The sequence below is a fragment of the Scheffersomyces amazonensis genome, assembly GCF_036850825.1.
Source record: "Scheffersomyces amazonensis strain UFMG-HMD-26.3 chromosome Unknown RJT21scaffold_2, whole genome shotgun sequence".
Lineage (NCBI taxonomy): Eukaryota > Fungi > Ascomycota > Pichiomycetes > Serinales > Debaryomycetaceae > Scheffersomyces > Scheffersomyces amazonensis.
Window position 1 is genome coordinate 3,235,686 of NW_027042742.1, and position 23,104 is coordinate 3,258,789.

Genomic DNA, 23,104 nt, shown 5'->3' on the forward strand with positions numbered 1-23,104 from the left:
CGAGTTGATTTTCTAAATATTGAAGTACAAACAAATTCTGAGGTCTTCAATGTCCAAGTCAATTCATTTACTTCTTATTTTATGATAAAGTCAAAGCTGGATTCCAATCAAATCATTTCTGGAAAGATTCGTAAATTCTTTCTAGCTAGTACATTCAAAGTTTAAATTTTCTTAAGAACAGGCTAGCAGAAGATATTACATGCAGAATGAAATGTTAAATTTAAACTCATTCTACCAAGTATTGATATATATTTTAATGAATCTTATTACCGCGTTTTCGTCAACGTGCAATATTTGTCCTAAAACCCGATTAACATAAGCCTGTACATAATAACTGAAATACTTTTTGTTGAAAGATAAAACATGAACTGTTCAAGTAGTACAATGCTTAATAGATTATTAGAATGATTGGCATTCCGAAAAACTTAAGGAAGAACTAAACTGTTCCTTAATTCCACAATTCAAATCTTCTATAAACGCTAAATATGTTGTAAGGTAGCAAGCGAAGTTTTTATTCGTATATTTTGAAGCTGGCAAAACTTTAAAATTCATTATTTTCATATTATAAATTTCTTGGTAGAACTCTTTTAAATGGTCAACACAAAATATCAAGTTCGAACCACAACATGCATGGTAACAATCCCTCTAAATGGCACGCTACGATTCAAGCCAAGAATATGTTTTCTATAAAAACTTTAACCTTGTTTAAAGAGCTGAAAGTTCTGATTAGTTCGAGTTTATAAAGCCGCTATATCTGACTGTTAAAGTCTATTTTCTTATGCATTGCTAGAAATAAAATTTAGCAGCCTTTTATGAAATTATTGCACCATTCTCAATATTCAAAATACTTTCAAATGAGTTAGAACAATTTTATATATAACAAAGTTCATCATCTAATTCGAATAAAATTTTATAATGTTAGTCTTCACAGAATTAAAGATCAGAAATGAAGTCTTCAACTTTAGGAGCAATTGCTTTTGCATCATTCCTATTGCAAACTGTTTTTGCTGGAATCACAACGACGAACTTAGATATCTATAACACTACTGTAAGGAATATCACTTACTTTACAGGGGGTGAATATGGTTGTGAATGGCGTGCTAATATAACCATTCATGAACATGGAGCCTTTATATATTACAATTACGATACACATGGGTATAATACCTTCTTCGAAAATAATGGTATATATTATTGTCAAAATATCGGTGCTTATCCATATTTTCAAAAGGATCATATCTCCGGTCTGACTTATAAACTTAATGAAGATACCAACGTTGGGGGATTCCTTAATCGTGGTACTTTTGTTTATAATGATAACAATACAGCCTGTGGTCCACCTACGTATACTATACATGGTAATTACTTTATTAATGAAGGAACATTTATTATGGCAGGCTGTCAATTGTGTGATGGGTCTACAAATACTATTAAACCATACGGAACTTTTGTTAATAAAGGTGTACTCTCTTATATGCAATATTATACGGGTTTGGGGGGTCCTCCAAGTACTTATTTTGGATCACCCGCAGCTTGTAGTACTGATGTCGCTACTGTTATTAACAATGGTTCACTTTGCTTGTGGAACAATAACCCGTTATATCAAAGTTCTCCAATCGCGGGAAATGGTTGTTTTGATGTTGGTAATCAAAGTACACTTTCAATTAAGTGTGCAGATATGTGGTCACAAGATGGCGTCCCACACACAATATATCTTAGTTCAAATACATCTGTTGTAGATATCACTAATAACAGAAAACCAGTTAGTAAATTCTATGTGAAAGGTTGGGGTAATAATAATACTATTTCTGTGCTCAATACTAATCCAGTTTGGAATTTTACTGATGGCATTTTAAGTGTTACTACTGATGGGAATACATTTCAATTTGTTGTCGGTCCGGGGTATGATCCTGCTAATGTAATATATTCCTACGGAAATTCAGGAAATAAACTTGCGTGGGGAAGATCTCGTTGGTTTTATAATGCTCCTCCTCCAGACGGTAGTAGACCAAGCGAATGTTTGCCATGTCCAACTGCTGTGCCTTTAGTATATGATCTCCTTATGGATCAACCTGATTACACGACAACCTGGACAACCACAAATTCGGATGGCTCCGTAGAAACCGAATCTGGATTAGTCCAAGTTACAGGAACCGATGGATGGAGCACTTCCATATTCCCAAATGAATACACTACTACATTCACCACAACTGAATCGGATGGGTTTGTCGCTACCGATTCCGGTATAGTATTTGCAACTACTGATAAAGACGGTAATCACATCACTACAACATCTTTATTTCCAACTTCAACTGATCCATTCACACGATACACTACTACATTCACCACCACTGAAGCTGATGGCTTTGTGGCTACTGATTCCGGTGTGGTTGTTGTTACCTACAATACCGATGGTGAAGTAACTACAAAGACGTCACTATTCCCAACTCCTACCGATCCATTCACTCACTACACCACTACTTTCACGACTACCGACACTGATGGATATGTTGCTACTGATTCTGGTGTAGTTGATGTCACCTACAATACCGATGGCGAAGTAACCACGAAGACTTCCTTATTCCCAACTAAGAGTAACCCATTTACTTCCTATACGACTACATTCACCACCACTGAAGCTGATGGCTTTGTGGCTACTGATTCCGGTATAGTTGTTGTTACCTACAATACCGATGGTGAATTGACTACAAAAACTTCACTATTCCCAACTCCAACTGATCCATTCACTGTATATACTACTACATTTACTACCACTTTAACTGACGGATTTAAAGCCACCGATTCAGCTAAAGTGGTTGTCACCCACAATAAGGATGGTGAGGTAATCACCTCGTCTTCGTTTTTCCCAACAGTAAGTGACCCATTTACTGTATATACTATTACATGGACTACCACATATACGACGTTGTAGTAAATTGAGACTTAATGTTATGAGAATTAGTTACTCGTAATTATTTTAAAGAAGTTTGGTAAGTTAATTAGAAATTCAAAAGAAAGTCTTAGTGTATTTTAGATAAATTTAGGCTAGACTTAATAAGAATATATGAAAGTTGAACTAAAGTTAATCTATGTTAAAGTAAGTCATATAGTTGTACAGATATATGACTGATATTGTAATTTTCCGGATGTTGGATGTTTACAAATGAGTGTATTCTCGCTGTTTGCAATAGACTTTATATTTAACTGATCGGAGTTGGAAATGAAGTATATTGTAGACGTTGATATACTTAAGTGATTTGTGTAATTTGGTAGTACTCACATTAAGCTGGGTGAAGTTACAGGTATTTTAGAGGAATTTGTAATTATATGCGAAATTTCTACTACTATAGTTATGGGATGTCTAAAACAAGCGACAATTGTCACACTTTTTAATGATATGAGGATGATATTCTGATAATGGTAAATAGAGGTTAGAATACTTACGCTGTCCAAAGTAGAGCATGTAATCATTAAATTTAATGTATTTGGATTTTTGTAATTTTACATAGTTTAGGGCATATTTTAAACAGTCGTCAATGGGTACTTATTGTAATGGTATTTGCTATATTGAGGTTTGTTGGATTTTTGCTCCTGTGTTTGCTTTACGAAACTGTTTATCAAAGAGATGTTATGTATAATAACAATCTAGGTACATTTTCGAAGTATCCAAGTTTTTTTTCTACAAGATTTAATGTTGCATATTCATAAAACTTAAAACCAAATAAAGTCTACACAAACCTTCGTTGATTCAAGTGTAGTACAATTAAATTATAATTTGCAATACAGATTACCTTATTGGTCCAAAATATATTATTAATTCCTCGATCCCAATTCTGACTCAATTTTTTTTTTTCCGTAGCAAAATATGTATTCTCAATATACACGATATAAAATTATATATAGAGTGAATAAATACTTGCAAAATTTTTGAGAGAAACTAGAAACTAGTGAAAACTCTCAGCGAGATATTCTGATTGGACATAGTAGGTAGATAATATAGTAGATAGATTTATAAGGATGAAGACAAATATGATACCCAATTTTTAATAAGTGGGAGAGTTAATGGATCGAGCACATTACCCTCCTTATGCGCTAGTCGTCGTCGACTGTACAATTGGTGGATGATGTGCAGGTATCGATTTAGCAAAAGAAGCTGTGTAATATTAAGGTTGTAGTTAGCGATGATACTAGTCCATTCTTGAGGGTGGGAAATATGTAGCTTCTGCCATACTAAATAGTTCCGACTTTGCCCTTGTAAATTGAACGGCGCTTGAAGAGGGCCACTTCTCCTGACCGGAAAAAATCAGCCCACACAGGCATTTAAGTAAGATTTAGCTCAACTAAAGAAGTCCTTTTTGCAACACAATTACATATCTCCGAATTATAACGGACATTACTATAATTTCCGTTTCGGTAGAAGAGAACTATCAATGACTAAAGTATAAAAATACGTTAAATGTTACATCTTTTATAGATTGTAGAGGATTAAGAACTCCTTAGGATAAAGAGATACCAATTATGGCTCAATTATATCAATCACAAGATCTTACCCCTGAACAAATCCAGATTATCTTAAACTCTGTTCCTATTTTGGAACAAGCTGGAGAAACTTTAACTGCTAAATTTTACAAGAAGATGCTTTCTGACTACGATGAAGTAAAACCATTTTTTAATGAAACTGATCAGAAGTTGTTACGTCAGCCAAAGATATTGGCATTTGCGTTGTTGAACTATGCTAAACACATTGAAGATTTAACCCCATTGGGTGACTTTGTTAAACAAATTGTATCTAAGCATGTGGGATTACAAGTCAAAGCAGAACACTACCCCATTGTTGGAAAATGTCTTCTTGAGACTATGGTTGATTTATTACCATCAGAAGTGGCAAATGAAGAGTTTTTGAATGCATGGGCTATTGCTTACGGGAACTTAGCAAAAATTTTAATTGATTCAGAAGCTACTGAATATGATAAGAGTCCATGGCAGGGCTTTCGAGAATTTAAAGTAACAAAGATTGTTCCTGAATCTGATGATGTTAAGTCAGTTTATTTTACACCTAATGATGAAGGACACATATCCGCACCTCTTAGAGGTCAATATGTATGTATTAGATGGTTGCTTCCCGGTGATTTATTTGAAAAGAGTAGGGAATACTCTCTATCGGAGTATCCTAGCCACAATGAATATAGAATTTCAGTTAGAAAGCTAGAAGGAGGTAAAGTATCTACTTTCATTCATGAAACTTTAAATATTGGAGATACTTTGAGCGTGGCTCCACCTTGTGGTTCTTTCGTTTACTCAGAAGGTTCCAACGAAGTTGTAATGATTGCAGGTGGAATTGGTATTACTCCACTAATTTCAATCATAGATAGGGCATTAGATGCTGGCAGTAAAGTCGTATTGTTGAATTCCAATAGAAATTCATCGGTAAGACCATTTGCTGATTTCTTTAAGGAAAAGAAAACTTTGTATGGTGATAAGTTTACTTTAACGGAATACTTTTCTAACTGTACCAAAATTGAAGAGTCTATTGACAAAGTAATACAAAGGAAGTTGGAGCTTCCAGATTTAGATTTCATTAAACCATCGGATGAAGTTTACCTCTTGGGCCCTCGTGGATATATGAAATCAATTAAAGCCTACTTAGAAAAGAAGGGAATAAAAGTTAAGTTGGAGTATTTTGGACCTTTAGATGTATAAAGCTGCCTTGTATATAGTAATCATATGGGTTGACTAATAAACGAATTGTGTATTCTTCATTTAAACGTTAATATTTTTCCTTTTCTCACTTTTCTTTTATCCTGACGTACAATCGACTTCAAATTGGATGGTTTTTCAAATTTCATTCATACTTTTATAATTTTCGTTCTAAAATATAATCTTCAAAATTTTCTATTCTACAATATATTTTATCTTGAAACACAATTCTTGTAAGAATTTCCACTACAGTTTGTTTTAATCAGTTTTGGATTCTTACTATGATCTGACTAGTAACTAAGGAACAACAGAAGAATTATTGTAAACAAAATGGTGCTCTCATTAATAGTCAACAGTAAATTGAATCTTTAAAGATCAGAAACTGTCTGATATGCATAGAAGTAAATAATTACCTGGTTCTCGATAAAACGGAAAGAATAATTAACTAAAGAGAATCAAGTATATCATTCATTATGTATGTTGCTGCTATAGATCTGTAAACTTCTTCATTAAATTTTAATTTTATATTACAAGTGCCAATTGATTTAGCGAAAGCAAGATCAAAAGTACAACCTTTACTAATACATTTATCTAATAACTTATTTGATATAATTGCATTATAATATATTATAAAAAATTCTAAATTGGAAGTAAAAGCATATTTGCAAGCTAAACTAAACATATTTATATATATATATATATATATATATTAATTTCAAATGAACATACTCGTTTTATTCATTGTACTTAAATTTTCAATATCCACTCGTATGAAATTGCCAAAGTCGGCGATAAAATATACCTCATAAAACAGGCGTCATGCTCAATTTTTAAGGATTTTGAGCTGTAATTGGTACTGTGGATTCGTACGTGCTCTGGGAGGTTTAGTTAGTATAGAGAAGTGTTGGAACGATCTGTAACGTTAGTTAGAGCAGGTTGAAGTCAAACTTTTATGGTATGTGCAGGATTTTGGAATATCTGTGCAGGTCTCAATGGGCAAATTCTGGCTGTTTGAAGTAGACTTTAAATTTAATTTGATGGAGCTAAAAATGAAGCATATTGTAGAAGATGATATGCTTAAGTGAATTGTACAATTTGGTAGTGCTCGCATTAAGGTGGGTGAAGTTAATGGTGTTTTAGAGATGATCATAACTATGTGCGAAAGTAATGTTCTCATAGTTAAGGATTGCTTAAATCAGGCGTCAAGTGGCACTTTTATTAATTGTTTGAACGTAATCTTTTGGTAGGGGTATATTGAGGTAATAGTACATATAATGTACGAAGAAGAGTTTATTAGCACTAAATTTAGAGTGTTTGGATTGTAATTTTACATAGTTAAGAGCATATTTAAAACAGGCGTCATTGGGTATTTTTTGTAAGCGTATTGAAAAAGTGAAGAGTGCGATTGATTTGTAATTGTAGTTATGGTTGGGATGTGAAAAATTGAATATTAGTAGTGGTGGAGTTGATGCTAGCTTAGTCTTAGTATAATATGCTTGTAGCGTCTTAGGTATGTCGCAAAAAATTTATCGAGTGTCGCAAACTTTAGGGAGCATTTAGCTAGCGAGAAAAAATAGGGAGGGATGGGTAGGCGCAATACTTTAAAAAAGCAAAAAATTAGGGAGGGTCTAATATTATTTGCCGATTTCGCAGTAATATATTTAGAGGTACTTAAGAAGGTAGTTGCAGAAGTAAATAATAAAATGGTATATTTAAGTACATAAGAGCTATGTGGTATATATAATGATCGTTTGGAAGTAGTATATCCGTGAATCTATTAAGTTAGATATACTTTAATTAAAAAATGTTAAAGTAAAGGAAAATATACATAGTAGATAAAAAATGTTTGCGATCAGCTAAGTATTGGTAGAATTACTAATTGAAGGGATATTAAAAGGGTTCAGAATACTTAATTTTTAAATATATGTCAGTGATCTGTTAGCTACAGTAAGATGATAAGTCTACTATTTGATAAGTCTACTATTTGAAGTTGCAGCAGGTTAGAACTAGATAGTAGAAATTATAAGTATTAGTACTAGAGTTTAAAGAAGGCTATAATAGGAGATGAATTTGGTGATAATATTTCAGCGAGTGATATTGAAAGACAGTAGAGCTATTTAAATAAAATTAGTAGTAAGATAAATAACATTACTTTAGATATATGTTATAGTTAAGCAAGTATATAGTGTGGTAACGCAAGATTATAAAGTTGAGGTAAAAGTAGAAATGAGCAGTGATATTAAAGTAAAGAGGAGTATAAGGGTAATACTGGATTTATGATAAAGTAGAAATTAATAAAAAGATAGATTATGTGGAGGTAAGAGTAAGTTAGTAGTAATATATGTGAAGTATAGTAGATATTTTATTAGAGTAATAAGGGTGATTGTAAGTTAATGTATGTGATTGGTAATCAAATTAAGGGCATTAAATATATTAATATAAGGTAATTCGGTAGATGTTATATTATAATAAGTAAGGTTAGACTTAGTATTACAGAGTTAGAAAATATGAAGAAATAGTTAAATATTGAATTGTAAATTGAAATAAAAGGATCATTTAGTTAGAAGTGTAAATGGTTGAAGGTGATAATAGGTAATAATTGTAAATATGTAAGTGTGGAAGTGATTATAAGATAGTAATAAGTAAGTTACAATAAATTTAAGTGTGTTTAATTTATGAGAATTTGGTTAGAATATTCTGAAAAAGTGTTAGCATGCGAATTTATTTAATCAAAAAAAGACAATGATAATATAGTATATAGAAATATGATTAAGCAAATATAATGTTAATATTTATGTTATAAGATGAATTAACGATAAGCAGATAATCAATAATATAAGGTATAAAGCAATTCAAGTCGTGCAAGTTAGGGTAGTAGAGTGATATAGAATATGTAGAAATGGTAGCGCATATTTAAACGTTAAATTGTGTAATAAGTAAGGCTGTTTGTGTAATAATACGAAGTAATAAAAAATTTAAGTGAATATGTAATTATAAGTAAGAAAGTAAGTTTGAATTAGTAAAAGAGAGTAATATAGTGAATTAGTAAAAGAGAGTAATATAGTAAATAAAATATGGATTGTGTGGGAGTAGTAATGAAAGAAGTATTAGTAAAATGTAAGTAGTTATAGGATATAGTTAGTTAAAATAAAGAATAAAATAGTTAGAGATTAGAAGATAAAAGTAGAAGTATAGTAAGAATGAATCAATTTAGATAGTGGGGATCATTTAATTTTTCAGCTAGTATAGATATTAGCCTGTGTGCAGGAGAGCAGATTTACTATGTAAAAAATCAATTTTCACCTCGCAGGACAGAACTTGGGTGCATTTTGATTTTCCCATAGTTAAGGGTGCAAGTTGAGTCGTTTATATGCCGTACTAAAAAAATAGTCTAGTATAATTTAGATTGACCAGAAATTTTTATGAAGTGAGCTATGTAAATGTTTATTAACAACATAAGTAAACTACACTATTATTGATATGCAACATTTTAATGGTTTTTAAAGTACATATGTTATTTTGGTTATAGTTTCACCACGATCCATTTGAGTATGACTTTCAATTGTTACGGATTCACTAATTAGACATCATTGTATTTCTCATTATGATTAATATATTAATTACTATAATGTTATACAGCCATTGCAATTCAATGACTTTTAAGCTGGTTTTGATAAGATTCGTTTAGTATGGACTTGGGTCACTAGGTACACTTGTTTCAGAAGGTGATTTATTACTATTTGTGGAGCAGTAGTTTAATGGTCAAGAGTTATAAAGTAATTAGTATAATATTATCCAGATAAGGCAATTCAATGACTTTTAAGCTGGTTTTGGTAAGGTTCGGTAGCTATTGCTTTTGGTCACTAGGTGCACTTGTTTAAGGTGATTTATTACTATTTGTGGATCAGTAATATAATAATCAAGAGTTTTAAAGTAATTACTATAATATTGTCCAGTCAAGGCAATTCAATGACTTTTAAGCTGGTTTTGGTAAGGTTAGGTAGCTATTGAGTTTGGTCACTCGGTGCACTTGTTTAGCACTCTAAGTTTTAATGGTATAGTTTGCTGGTGTTGATTGTTGGTAAATTTGGTATTTTTGTATATTAAGGGTTGTATTTAATATAGAAAGATCATCTTTTTCTTTGGAAGTTATTTCAAAAGATGTAGAATGTAATTAGATAAGTTATATATGTATAATTATTTTAATAAATGATTTGGTTCACATTTTATGCTCTTCTCTAGTTTGTAATAAATTTATGATTAATGTAGATTTGAATTTTTGGTCGTGCGTAGAAATTGTTAGCTGTAATTTTTTAGTGAGCAGAAAATTAAATTTATATTTTAAAGTATAGTAATTAGAGTTAGATAAGTGGCACTATGTACAATTGCTAAAGTAGTAACATTGGAACGTAATGTAGTTTAGATATTAGTTTGGAACATAATGTAATTTAGACATTAGTTTGGAACTTAATGCGCTTTAGAAGTAAGTTTGGAACATAATGTAGTTTAGATATTAGTTTGGAACATAATGTAATTTAGACATTAGTTTGGAACTTAATGCGCTTTAGAAGTTAGTTTGGAACATAATGTAGTTTAGATGTTAATTTGAAATTATTTAGATAGAACTAATACAATTTAGAATTAAGTAGTAGAATTTACTAGAAATTTAACAATAGCAAGTCAAGCTAAGTTAGCACTGAAGATAGAATTGGTTTAAATAGTAGTAATTAATGAGTGTTGTTAAATGTAGTAGTAACATAAGTAATCTTGTTCTAACTATCGGAAAGCTAATAGAATTTAATAAATATAGATATTGTTGTCACATAATAGTTGTATTTAAGGTGACTTTAATTAAAGTAAAGGAACTGTAGGATGGAAGGTAGAACAAATTAATTAGAAATATCATCATATGGAAATAGTAATTAAGTAATTAAAGAGTAATATAGAATGTCTATTAGATATTATAAGTATAGTTTTAGAGGTTATACTGAAGGTAACTTAATGATACTTTAAATATAAGTGTTATTCAAGGATATTGGAGGTACCCAATTGGAATTAGAAATAACTTCAATAGTATTAGCTGACGTATCAGTGGTATATGATATAGTTAAAAATGTAGAAGTAAGTAGCGCTTATTTTACAAGTCTAACTAAAAGTAGTGTTTATTAGTGATATGAATTAGAACAAGAGTCTAATGGATAGTAATCTTTAATTGGGAAAGTAATAAAATATACTATTGGAAGTAGCAGTAAGCTAGCAATAACTTTTATTGAGTATAGTAGAAAATATATTTAACTTGTATAAGTAATGATTAAGAGAAAGTAATGATTCTAAATGGAAGAAGTGAAGTCAAGTTAGTTAGAAATATATTGTAATGTTAAAATTTATACTAGAAAGAATTTTACATACATATATAACTATAATTTTATACTTACTTTAATACCATTTTAGTCTTCTTATCCAAATGGTAATGCATTATGCTGGTTTCCTCTTCTTTCACTTGTTGGATCATTATATATATGAAGTACATATACCCATATGTCCCTCGATATTCACTTAATATAACTTTAAGAAAATCATCGTAGCTGTGAAGTATCCATATTATTTCTTGATTCCTAAACATCTTAGATAAGGTAATAAAACACAAGTCTATATTGTAATAGCCAGTCAAAAGAATGAAACTTAGTAACTGTTCCATCATGCATTCACCTTGATGCATCAAGTGGCATCTTTTGCATGCTCCTTTAGTTTGTTTCTGTCTTAATCTATCTTCTAATTGTTTCATTTTTTCCTCTTTGACATTGTTGTCCATCAGCCATCCTACCTTACTACTTACTCCCCTCCAACCATTAATCACTTTAAGTGTTGTCAGGAAGTTTCTCCTTTTAGTTGTATCAGCCCCAAGCCTATTATTTGGCTTGGGGGTATACAATAGATTATACAAATCTTGACTTAATTCTTGAAAAGGGATATTATGATGAGTTACTGTTTGTTGAATCTTAGTAATACACAGCTCTTCATTTTGGCTCTAAACAGCTCCTGATGTACATAATTAACTACTATATTTCTTAGTTCTATAGCCCTTTCTATATTATCCTGATTAATATAATTAAGTAACTTTTTGGAGGAACTCAAGACATATGGAATAAGGAGTCCCATAGTAAATCTGTAGTTGGGACATTCTATATTGTGGGTTTCGTGATTGAGTCCACATCCATAGCAGATCACCTGATTCCCAAGACCACGGTAATAGTAGTGTTGGAAATTATAAATTAAGGCATTATCAATTCTTAATTCATCCTCAAACTTAGCTTTTTTAAAACGTTGTGGATCCATCATTACATAGATATTATCATTATATTTCTGGAGTACTGAAATGACCGATTCATCTGTTTGAAGATATAATGATTCATCTGCTGATTGGTTATTTAATATCCGCTGTTGTTTGGAGGCAGATTGGTATGACTGTGTTTCTCCTCTTCTTTTCAATATTGGTCTTGTTGAATCAAAGGTTGACAAAGGTGACTGATATGTGTTGGTTGTATTGGACAGACTACCTGCAACTTCATTTATTGATGATTGAGCTAAAGGTATGTTAAATAAAATTCTATTGCTAGCTGGTTTATTTAGTGATCTATTAATCATACTAGGTGGAACTTGATTGACGACAGGCAAATTATCAAACCAGTCAGTAGTGTCTGTCTCATCCATTGTATTATCAGCTTGTGTTTCTACTTCAATTGGTCTATCTGTTTCTACTTCCATTGGTCTATCAACTTGTGTTTCTCCTTCAATTGGTCTATCTGTTTCTACTTCAATTGGTACTATCGGTTGTGTTGGACCATTGCTTCTGCAGACACTGCACAACAGTACTTTGAGTTCTGTGCACAGTTTGATTTCCAATTCTTGGGACCAATTTTGAACCTCCGACAAACATGTAGGTGACATGAGTTTCTTTTGAAATTCATCTTTACTTCTATTGGCTACAAGAATCAAATCAACTGTCGATGCCTGCCCATCTCTACCAGTCCTACCACTGGCTTGTATGAGAGTTTCGGCGTCATAGCATTGGTCTCCAATAATTAAATATCTAAGTGATGTTATGTCTAATCCGGTAGTAAACCCAGTAGTAGCAATTACAACTCTTAATTCACTATTGTATACCTTTTCTATAACACTCTCTTTATCAGCGAAATTTAACTTGGAATGGAACATTTCACAATTAATACCAGCCTCTTTGAATTCTTTATGATACTCTTGTACCTTTCTTATAGTGGGTAAGATAACAATACTAAAAGGAACTTGTAATACTTTTGATTTAATTATTTCAGCAACTTCTTCTTCTCTTTTGACAATGGTTTTATTAAGTATTATATTTGGACGAACAATGGAAGGACTTTCTAATCTAATTAGCCTTTTGGGATTTATCAAACTGTTCAATTCCCTTTCATATGATTTAGGGTATGTCGCTGACACAAAGAGCATTTGAAATCGTTTGCATTTAGCAATTTCTTCATTTTTGCTCTCTCTATATTGATGATACATAAAGTGGGCCTCTTCAAATATAATTCGACGTACTGACATATGGTTGGAAGCTTCAATGGTTTCTATCAATTCATTACTAAATAGTTCTAATTGTACTATTAGCATATCATATGCTGTGGTGTAATTAATAGTACCCTCATAAATTAATGGTACAACTCCGTAACGTTTTAGATGTTCTAATATATCTAATCTCAAGGAAATAAAGGGTACTACAACTACTGAGACTTGCCTTTTGCTACTTGGAAACACATAGTTTTCCAAATAGCTGGCAACCCCATATGTTGCTGTCTTTCCCTCAGAAGTTCTTAAACATATAGCTATAGAGTTATTTCTAAGAACCTCCAAGGTAGTAACCACTTGTATTTCTCTAGCTGGAAAATTCAAAACCTTAAGATAAGCGTCTTTTACATCCGCAATGCTAACATCTTGCCATATTATGTTTGAACTATTAACTTCGGGGGTTACATGATTAGTCAACATCTCATACCATCTATTGCAAACTTTCCTTTGGAGTAAATTGTTACTGACATTACTTCTGCTTTCATGATTATAACCGTAATTGACCAAGGCCGTTGTATTGGAATGGTTGCTCATTCTATTGATTTCACTGATTATTTGTTCAACTTTATTAAAGTCAACAACTAAAGAGTGAACCAATGAATGTAACCCTTGACGCATTTCTCTTTGATTTAACCCAACACCATATGCCTTTGTGATGTTTCGAATGGCACTCAATCCAAGGTCCGGCTTAGCTCGACCATTAAGTGATATGAACAACTTGGTAAAATACTCTCTTTTAATATATTCAACATTATTAGCGGCCCTGATTATTGGATCTTCTACATCTAGATCCTCTTCTTCATTCTCTATTTCTTCGATTTCCTGAACTAAGTCTTGGTCTATATCTGAATTAACATGTCTATTAGTACGTTCTTTTGTATAACTAGTACCCTCAATAAACTTGAGTCTAAGCTCCAACAATATATGCCTTGTCAAATGTAAGTATAATATGAGATATTGTCCGGTTTCCACATTCAAGTATTTAGTAATAGCAACTATAGTATTGTGACGGTCTAAATTTTTGGAGTAGGTAGTTCTGAATACTACATTTTCTTCATCAAGAATTACATTACTAGGTGAGTTGGAGTGGTCCTCGATTCTCATAGTGAGAATCTCTGGAGACCTATAGGGTGCTCCGCACCCAATAATAATAAGTAGGTAAAGTAATTCTTGAATCTTGAGTATTCTCTTGAACAAAGCAACAGCAGAATGAACATTTTTGACTTTATTTTTTTTGAGTAATAGTTGAAATTCAGAATTGCTATAGCGTTTAAATGTTTTTCGGAGACTGAGTTTCTTATTATACTCCTTAACTATATCTGAATATTTAACACCATTGAAGAGATCAGGACCAAATATATCAACCAACTCATCTTTAATTGTAGTAATGCAACCTTTTCTCATATCATTCAATAGTTGCAATGAGACAATCTTACCGTTAATTCTAAAAGCATCTGTTCTGGAACCTACTTGTTGACAATTCATCGGAGTCTGAGGACTAGCTAAATCATGTTGATTGAACAACCATTTAAGACTGAAATAACCTGCACTATGTTCAATGTTGGGAGACTTTAATTCCTGTTTGAATGCTTTAAATTCTTCTTTAGTAATTTCATGTATAATGATTAATTTGGAGAAGAATAATACGCTGCAGAACATAGTCCTTCTCACTGAGTTCGAGACAAGACTATTATTCTGCAGCATACAACTAAGAACAAAAAGGTCTAGAACTGTTCTCTCAACATTAACTTTTAAAAGATAATCTTTTAAGAACATAGTGCAGAACTTGTCGAAGTCCTCTTTCGAAGTTACCTTAATATCTAAATGGAATAAACTTACTTGAAGGAAGGTCACAGTGGCTTTAACATAATCATTAACCGCCCCTCTACTATAGTGTGACTTTAAGAACACTTTGGTAGTATTCAAGTTTTTCTGAAACTCATTAAGCTTGTCCAAGTGATCCTTTGTAAAAAAGCTTCTTACTAAACTGGTAAGCTTTTTCTTACCGGCTTCATCTTCTGGAACTTCCTTGTAAAGTCTCATTGCCCTTTCAACACAAAGTAATGATAAGAATTTATCCTTATTCAAGTCCAGTAAAATATTTTCCTGAGTTAAATTCTCATAGATATCAATTGTAGTTGCTTCAATTAAAATTGATGATAAACGGCTACTGATTCTAACAGGATAACCCAGCTGCTGCAGCAGGACTAGCATTTCATGATTGGCTTCAGGATGATATTTCTTGACATGCCGATTGAAATACTTTAACCCAATAAACGAAGAGTCACAAAAGTTACAATTGTACATGTCAATTGGTTGGACACCCGGAATAGAGACATTGGTAGACAATCTGTTGGTAGTAATGTCTCTCTGCAATTTAGATTCATCTAAAAAGAAGGGTTCCAAACTCTCATACTTCGCTGCCACATTACCCTCCCATCCAGGAATATCAGTGATAAGTCTTCTGAACTGCTGCATGTTCGGAATACTTCTGAATTCATTGGCTTTCGGAATAAAGACAAAAGGAATTCCTGGAGTACAGATGTATCCGTTAGAGTTCAAGGTTTCAAGAGTTTGATTAGTGGCTTGGTCATAAAGTGACTCAACTACTTCATCTTCACTTTCGCTAGAGTGTTCGTCGCTGAAGACTTCTCCATAATATGGAATGCCGTGGTTAAGAAAATCGCGTTCAGTACTATCTGTGGTAGACATTGTTGGTTTAAGAACTTTGGTTATGATAAACGTATCTGATCTTAGTTAGTGTTATATCTATCTGGTTTGATGTTAAATTTTTATTTTTCTTTGAAAAAGCTTTGAAATATTTTCATTCTAACTTTTTCCTTATTTAGGTAAATGGTACACACTACGCATTGATTTAAGTTCGTGCATAAAAATTAACTTATTATATTTATTTAGACTTAACAGGTTACTAATTAGATGATACAGTGCAGACGGTTATTAAAATATATTAAATCAAAGTATTGCAAAAAATATTATTGACAATTAATAATACTCGCTATGACTATTAATAGAGGGATCAGGTTTTCTTATCTGAATTATTTTACGAACTGTTATCTCTTAATAATAAATTAAATAATTATAAATTAAATATTAGTATTTGTGAATATTCTAAATTGATGTAGTAATAGTAAATTAAATAGAAGTAAGATCAGGACAGCTCAAATGGTTACTTTCAAAAATAGTTAACCAAGTAGTTCGCTAGGTGGACAAAATTAGGGGGCTGGACAGAAAAAAGTTAATACTGGAGAAGGCAAAAGCTGCAAAAAAATACTGTCCGATTTTACTAGTTGAAAGAAAATACTCAATAAATTGAAGGCGAGGAAAAATTAGGGAGGGTTTGTCTAGGCGGGAAAAAATACTGATTGAAATTGACAAGGTATATTCTGGCTGATTGCAATAGAGTTTATACTTAACTGCTTGGAGCTCAGAATGAAGTATATGGTATAAGGTGATGTAGTTAAGATATTTCTACAGTTTGGTAGTACTCACATTAAGGTGGGTGAAGTTACAGGTATTTAGAAGTTTTCTAGTATGTGCGAAAGTATTGTTCTCATAGTTAAGGAATGCTTAAAACAGTCGTCAAGTATCACTTTTATTAATGGTATGAGGCTGATATTTTGGCAAGGTTATATTGACGTTAGAATACAAATAATGTTAGAAGAAGAGCTTATTAGCATTAAGTTTAGAGTGTTTGGATTTAGGTAATTTAACATAGTTAAGAGCACATTTAAAACAAGTATCACTTTTATTAATGGTATGAGGCTGATCTTTTGGTAAGGGTATATTGAGTTTAGAACACATGTACAGTTCAAAGAAGAGCTTATTAGCACTATATTTAGAGTGTTTGGATTGAAATTTTACATAGTTAAGAACACATTTAAAACAGGCGTCATTGGGTATTTTTTGTAAGTGTATTGAAAAAGTGAAGAGTGAGATTGATTTATAATGGCAGTGTTTAGTTATGGTTGGGATATGAGTTATTGAGGATTAGTAGTGGTGGAGTTGGTTCTAGCATAGTCTTAGTAGAATATGCTTGTAGCGTCTCAGTTATGTCGTAAAAAAAATAGCGAGTGTCGAAAAATTTAGGGAGCATTTAGCTAGCGAGAAAAAATAGGGAGGGTTTGGGTAGGCGCGAACTTTAAGAAAGCAAAAAATTAGGGAGGGTCGAATTAGCGCGCAAAAATTGTGATCGAAAAATTTACAAGTATTTGCCGATTTGGCAGTAATATATTTAGAGTTAACAGAAGTAAGTAATATTATTATAAGATTAAGTGTACTAGAGGCTTTGGGGTGATATAATGGTTGATTAGTATATCCGTGCGTTTATTGAGTTAGAGTAATGTGTCTAGAAGTAAACTCTTAAACTTATATAAAGTTAAAGGATATTAAAGATTGTATATAAATAAAAGCAATTTAAGTAAAGGTTATTGAAGAGTGTAAACAAAGTGTCTTAGGTCAGGTTGGTAATATATTTATCATTAGAAGTAAGTCAAATAATGGTTTTATAAATGGTAATAAGATATATTATAGTTAAGTTAAGTATAGGTAGTGAAAGTTTTATAAGTATATTTACGTGTATTTTAAAAGTGATATCAAGAAATTTTATAGTGATAGAAGACTCTAAGATAATGCTACATATATATGAGTAATAATGATGACGATAGTTGACACGTAGTAGTGTTTTGGACTAGGATAAGATAGTATATTAGAAATGGAAAGTATAAGATATAAGGTGTGTATAAGATGTGGTAAAGTTAAAGGTAATGTTAAAGTAGGTATATATTTAAAGTATACAGGGCATTTGGATGTAATTAGTAACAAGTTAAGTCATGTTAGTATAAGTAGTACTGAGATATGATGTAGATAAATAAAAATATATGTTGGTAGCGTTTATTTTACAAGTCGAAGTAAAATAATATTTCATCAATGATATGAAGTTGAAGAATAGTAGAATATAATGTAGTTGTCAAGAATTAATTGGAAGACTAGTAATAAGGTCTATTATTTGAACTTGAAGTAGGTTAGAAGTAGGTTTTACTACATATAGTAGAAATTATAAGTATTAGTACTAGACTTAGCAAACTAAAAATGGGGTAAAGTTAGTGATAATGTTATAGCAAGTATGAAATAAGTATAAGCACGGTATTTAGATAGCAGTAGAATTAATTAAAGTAATGTTAGTATAAGCAGTAATAAAATAGGCTACAGTTAAGAAAGTATATATGGTAGTAGCGCAAAATTATAAATTGAGGTGAAAGTGGAATTGCGTAGTGATATTAAAGTAAATTGAAGTGTAATGGTATCAGGGCTATTTGAATAAAGCAGAAGGTAATAAAAAGATAGATTATGTGGAGGTAAGAGTAAGTTTGTAGTAATTTATGTGAAGTATAGTAGATATTTTATTAGGTAATAAGGGTGATTGTAAGTTATTGTATGAGATTGGAAAAGAGGCTAGTAGTATTAAATTATTAATATAAAGGAATTCGGTAGATGTTTTATTATAATAAGTAAAGTTAGAGTTAGTATTACAGAGTTAGAAAATATGTAGAAATAGTTAAATATTTGAATAAAATGTGAAATAAAAAGTTGGTTTAGTAAGAAGTGTAAATGGTTGAAGGTGATAATAGATAATAATTGAAAGTATGTAAGTGTGGAGGTGATTATATATTAATAATAAGCAAGTTAAAATCATTTTAAGTGTGATTAATTTTTGAGAATTTGGTTAGATTATTGCGAAAAAGTGTTAGCATGAGAATAAATTTAAAAAAAAAATGATAAAGATGATATAGTATATAAAATTATGAATATGCAATTATAATGCTAATATTATGTTATAAGATGAATTAACGAGTGGATAATAAAAATATAAGGTATAAAGCAGTTCAAGTGGTGTAAGGTATGGTAGTATTGTAATATAGTATAGTTTGAAAATGGGAGCGCATGTTTAAAAATTTAAGCAAGGCTGATTTTGTGTTATAATATGAAGTAAAAAATGTAATAATAGTAAAGAATATGACAAGTAAAGTAGATTATATGTAGAACAAGAAATATAATAATAGTAAATATGTAATTATAAGTAAGAAAGTAAAGTTTGATTTAAGTAGCAGTATAATTGGTTGAAGTGTATCGCAAGGAATAGCATGGATATCGCAAGTGAATAATTAAAGTAATATGTAGTAATGAAATATGGATTGTGTGGGAGTAGGCTATAGTAGTTATATTAGGTTATTGTTAGAAAAGAGTTTAGAAGTGGAAGTGAATCGCACGGGAATCGCAAATTAATTAGTAAGAGAAAGTAATATGAAAGATAGATTGTGTGGAAGGAGTAATATTAAGTATTAAAAGTGGAAGTTAATCGCAAGGGATCGAATGGATATCGCAAGTGAATAATTAAAGAAAGTGATATGTAGTAAAGAAAGAAGGATTGTGTGGGAGTAGTAATGCTAGGAGTAGGTTATAGTAAATTGTAAGTAGTTATAGGTTAGTAAGTTAAAGTAAAGAATAAGAATAGTTAGAGATTAGAAGTTAGAAGCAGAAGTATAGAGATTAGTGTGAAGTATAGTAAGAATGAATAGTTGAAGTTTTAGTGAGATAAGTAGGAAGAAGAGATGTAATAGGAAGGAAAAGAAGTGAGAAAGTAAGTGTTAAAGTGTAAAAGGTATGTTAAAGTAGATGTAGAGTTAAGATAAGGAAGAGACGCAGTTAAAAAGAATAGAAAGGAGTGATGGAAAGGGTGGTGTGGTAGTAAAATGTGATAAAAGAGTTGGTTTATAAGATAAGAAGTTGAGATGTAAATGGTATAGAAGAGAAGGTGGTTAAAGTTAAGTAAGTAAAGAATTAAGTGGTTAAGAAGTAGTAAGAGTAAGAATAGTGAGTGTTAAAGTAAGGGAAAAGAAGAAAAGAATAAAAAAAGGGAATTTTGAAAGGAAGTATGTAGTATTAGAAAGAGAAGTATTAGTATTGATTTAAGGTAATGTTGTATAGGAATGTTAAAGTAGAAGTAAGTAGTAAAATAATATTAGTAAGAAAGAAGAGATTTAAGGTATAGTAATAGTAAGATTGTAAAGTGGGAGTAGTATTGGAAGAGGAGAAAGTAAGAAGAGAAAGGTAGTTTGTAAATAAGTTAAGTTATAAGTAGAAGTAGAAAGGTTGTAGTTATGGATTATTAGAAAAGTAAAAGGAGTAAAGAATAGAGAAGGTAGAAGAAAATGATAAGTGATAGTATATGTAGAAATAGAAAAGAGAATGGTAAGAAATGAAGATGATAAGAAGTAAGGGAGAAGTAAGGTAGTAGTGATAAGTAAAGTAAAGTAAGGAAAAGAGTAAGAGTAAAGTAAGTAAGGAAAGGAAGAGAAGGAAGTGTGGGAGTAGTTGTGTTAATGGTAAGTTGAAGTAAATGAGGAAGAAGGAGTAGAGTGTGTAAGAAAGGTTAGTGAAGTAAAGTAGGAAGGGTTAGTAAAGTAAGTAAATGGAGGTGTGGTAGTAAAAAAGAAAGTAGAAGTTAAGAAGTAAAAGGTAAAGAAGGTGGTGTGGTAGAAGTAAAGTAAGAAAGGTTATTGTAGTAAAGTAAGTAAAAGTAAAGGGAGGTGGGGTAGAGTTAGGTAGAAGTTAAGAGGTGAGTAGTAGGATAAGTAAAGTAGTTAAAGTAAAGATAGGAAAGTAGTAGTAAGGGAAAGGAAATGGGTGAAGTAGAGGAAGAAGTAAAGTAGAAGTTAAGAAGTAGAGTAGAAGTTAAGAAGTAGAGTAGAAGTTAAGAAGTAGAGGGAGAAGTAAATGGTAAAGAGAAGGTAGTGTGGTAGTAGTAAAGGGGTTAAGTAATGATAAGAAAGTAGTAAAAGAATGAAATGGTAGAAGAAAAGGTTAAGAAGTAGAGTAGAGTAAGTAAAGTAAAGTAGAGTAAGTAAAGTAAGGTAAGAAGTAAAGTAGAAGGTAAGAAGTAAGGAAGAAGGTAAGAAGTAAGGAAGAAGGTAAGAAGTAATGAAGAAGTTAAAAGGAAGTGTGGTAGTAGTAAAGTGATAAGTAGAGGGTTAGAAGTAATGGTATAGTAAGAGTAGGTAAAGAAGTAGAAGGAAGTAAAGTAGAAGTTAAGAAGGGAGTTTGGTAGTAGTGATAAGTAAAGTAGAAGTTAAGGAGGGAAATGTAAAAAGTAAAGATGAGGAAAGGTAGTAAAGGTAGTTAAGAGTATTAGTGAAAGAGTAAAGGTAGGAAGGAAGTGGATTAGTGAAAAGAGTAGTAGAAAGGTAGTAAGTAAAGAGTAGAGGGGAAGTGTGGTAGTAGTAAAGAAGTAAAGATGAAGAGAGTAAGTAGAAGGGAAATGATGAAAAGGGTAGTGGAAGTAGTAATGAAGGAGGAAGTAAATGGTAGAGAAGGAGGTGTGGGAGTAGTAAAGTAGAGAAAGTTAAAGTAAGTAAAAGTGTGAAGTAAAGGAAGAAGTTAAGAAGGGAGTGTGGTAGAGAGGAGAAGTAGTTGAAGTAAAAGTAGAAGTTAAGAAATGGAAATGTAAAAAAGAGAGATGAGTAAAGGTGTGTTAGTAAAGGTGTAGTAGTAAATGAGTAAGTGTATGGTAAAGTAAAAGGAAGTGTAGTAGAATGAAGTGTAGTAGTAGAAGTAAGAGAGTTAATGTAGAGTAAAGGAAGTGTGGTAGTGATAGGGGATGTAAGAGGAGGTAAGTAAAGGGAAAGAAGAAGGAGTAGTAGAGTGGAAAGGAAGAGGGAGTGTGGTAGTAGAGAAAGTTAATGTAGAAGTAGAAGTAGTAGAAGTAGAAGTAAAGAAAGAAGTAAAAGAAGAAGTAAAAGGAAGTGTGGGAGTAGTATTGGTTAAAGAAAGGTAATGTATTAGAGAAAAGGGTAGTTAAAGAGTAAAAGTAGTTAAAGTAAAAGTAGAAGTAAAGGAAGAAGTAAAAGGTAAGGAGAAGGTAGTGTGGTAGTAGTAGTGAAAAGGAAGTGTGGGAGTAGTAGTGGTTAAAGAAAGGTGGTGTAGTTAAAGAGTAGTTAAAGAGTTAAAAGGTAGAGTATTAGGGAGAAGAGTAGTAAAAGTAGGAGAAAGTATGAAAGTGAAGGTAGAAGGAGTAGAAGGGAAGTGTGGGAGTAGTTAGGTAGTGTGTGTGAAAAGGGAGAAAGTAGGAGATGTATGGTAGTAAAGGTAGTTGAAGAGTAGTAAATGTTAAGAAAGAAAAGGTAGAAAGGAAGAGTGGAAAGTAGTGTAGTAGTGAAAAGAGTAGTTAATGTAGAAAAGAAAGAGTAGAAGTTGGTAAAGAAAGAAAGGGTAGAAAGAGAAGTAAAAAGGGTAGTAAGAGTAAAGAAAGAAAAGGGAGAAGGGAAGTGTGGGAGTAGTAATGGGAAAAGAGTAGTAAGAGTAGTAAGAGTAGTAGTAGTAAGAGTAGTAGTAGTAAGAGTAGTAAGAGAAGTAAGAGTAGTAAGAGTAGTAAGAGAAGTAAGAGTAGTAAGAGTAGTAAGAGTAGTGTAAAGAAGTAGTTAATGGTAGTTTAGAGTAAGTTGAATGGAAGTGAAAAGAGTAGGTTTTTGGTAGAAATTGGGTAGAAAGTTTGGATTGTTGGATGTTGGATGTTGGATGTTGGATGTTGGATGTTGGATGTTGGATGTTGGATGTTGGATGTTGGATGTTGGATGTTGGATGTTGGATGTTGGATGTTGGATGTGTGGATGTGTGGATGTTGGATGTTGGATGTGTGGATGTGTGGATGTTGGATGTTGGATGTGTGGATGTTGGATGTGTGGATGTGTGGATGTGTGGATGTGTGGATGTGTGGATGTGTGGATGT

General features: G+C 31.8%; 4 protein-coding genes across 4 annotated transcripts; 2 read left to right on the forward strand and 2 right to left on the reverse strand. All coding sequences in view use genetic code 12, as the record gives it.

Moving 5' to 3' along the window:
- Positions 1–753: 753 nt before the first annotated feature.
- RJT21DRAFT_29064 (uncharacterized protein) lies at positions 754–3,104 on the forward strand. The gene has a single exon (XM_064884061.1). The coding sequence runs from the start codon at positions 947–949 to the stop codon at positions 2,930–2,932; it is 1,986 nt and encodes a 661-aa protein (XP_064740394.1). The 5' UTR covers positions 754–946; the 3' UTR covers positions 2,933–3,104.
- A 1,414-nt stretch (positions 3,105–4,518) lies between these two features.
- YHB1 (Yhb1p) lies at positions 4,519–5,700 on the forward strand (the record flags this gene model as incomplete). Its single annotated transcript, XM_064885329.1, has 1 exon — positions 4,519–5,700. One exon carries the CDS (start codon positions 4,519–4,521, stop codon positions 5,698–5,700), a length of 1,182 nt encoding a protein of 393 aa, XP_064740395.1.
- Positions 5,701–10,516: 4,816 nt separating this feature from the next.
- Positions 10,517–11,482, reverse strand: RJT21DRAFT_113541 (uncharacterized protein; the record flags this gene model as incomplete). Its single annotated transcript, XM_064880175.1, has 2 exons — positions 10,517–10,562; positions 11,133–11,482. The coding sequence occupies 2 exons, from the start codon at positions 11,480–11,482 to the stop codon at positions 10,517–10,519; spliced, it is 396 nt and encodes a 131-aa protein (XP_064740396.1).
- Positions 11,420–16,014, reverse strand: RJT21DRAFT_132763 (DEAD/DEAH box helicase; the record flags this gene model as incomplete). Its single annotated transcript, XM_064883152.1, has 1 exon — positions 11,420–16,014. One exon carries the CDS (start codon positions 16,012–16,014, stop codon positions 11,680–11,682), a length of 4,335 nt encoding a protein of 1,444 aa, XP_064740397.1. The 3' UTR covers positions 11,420–11,679.
- Positions 16,015–23,104: the final 7,090 nt, after the last annotated feature.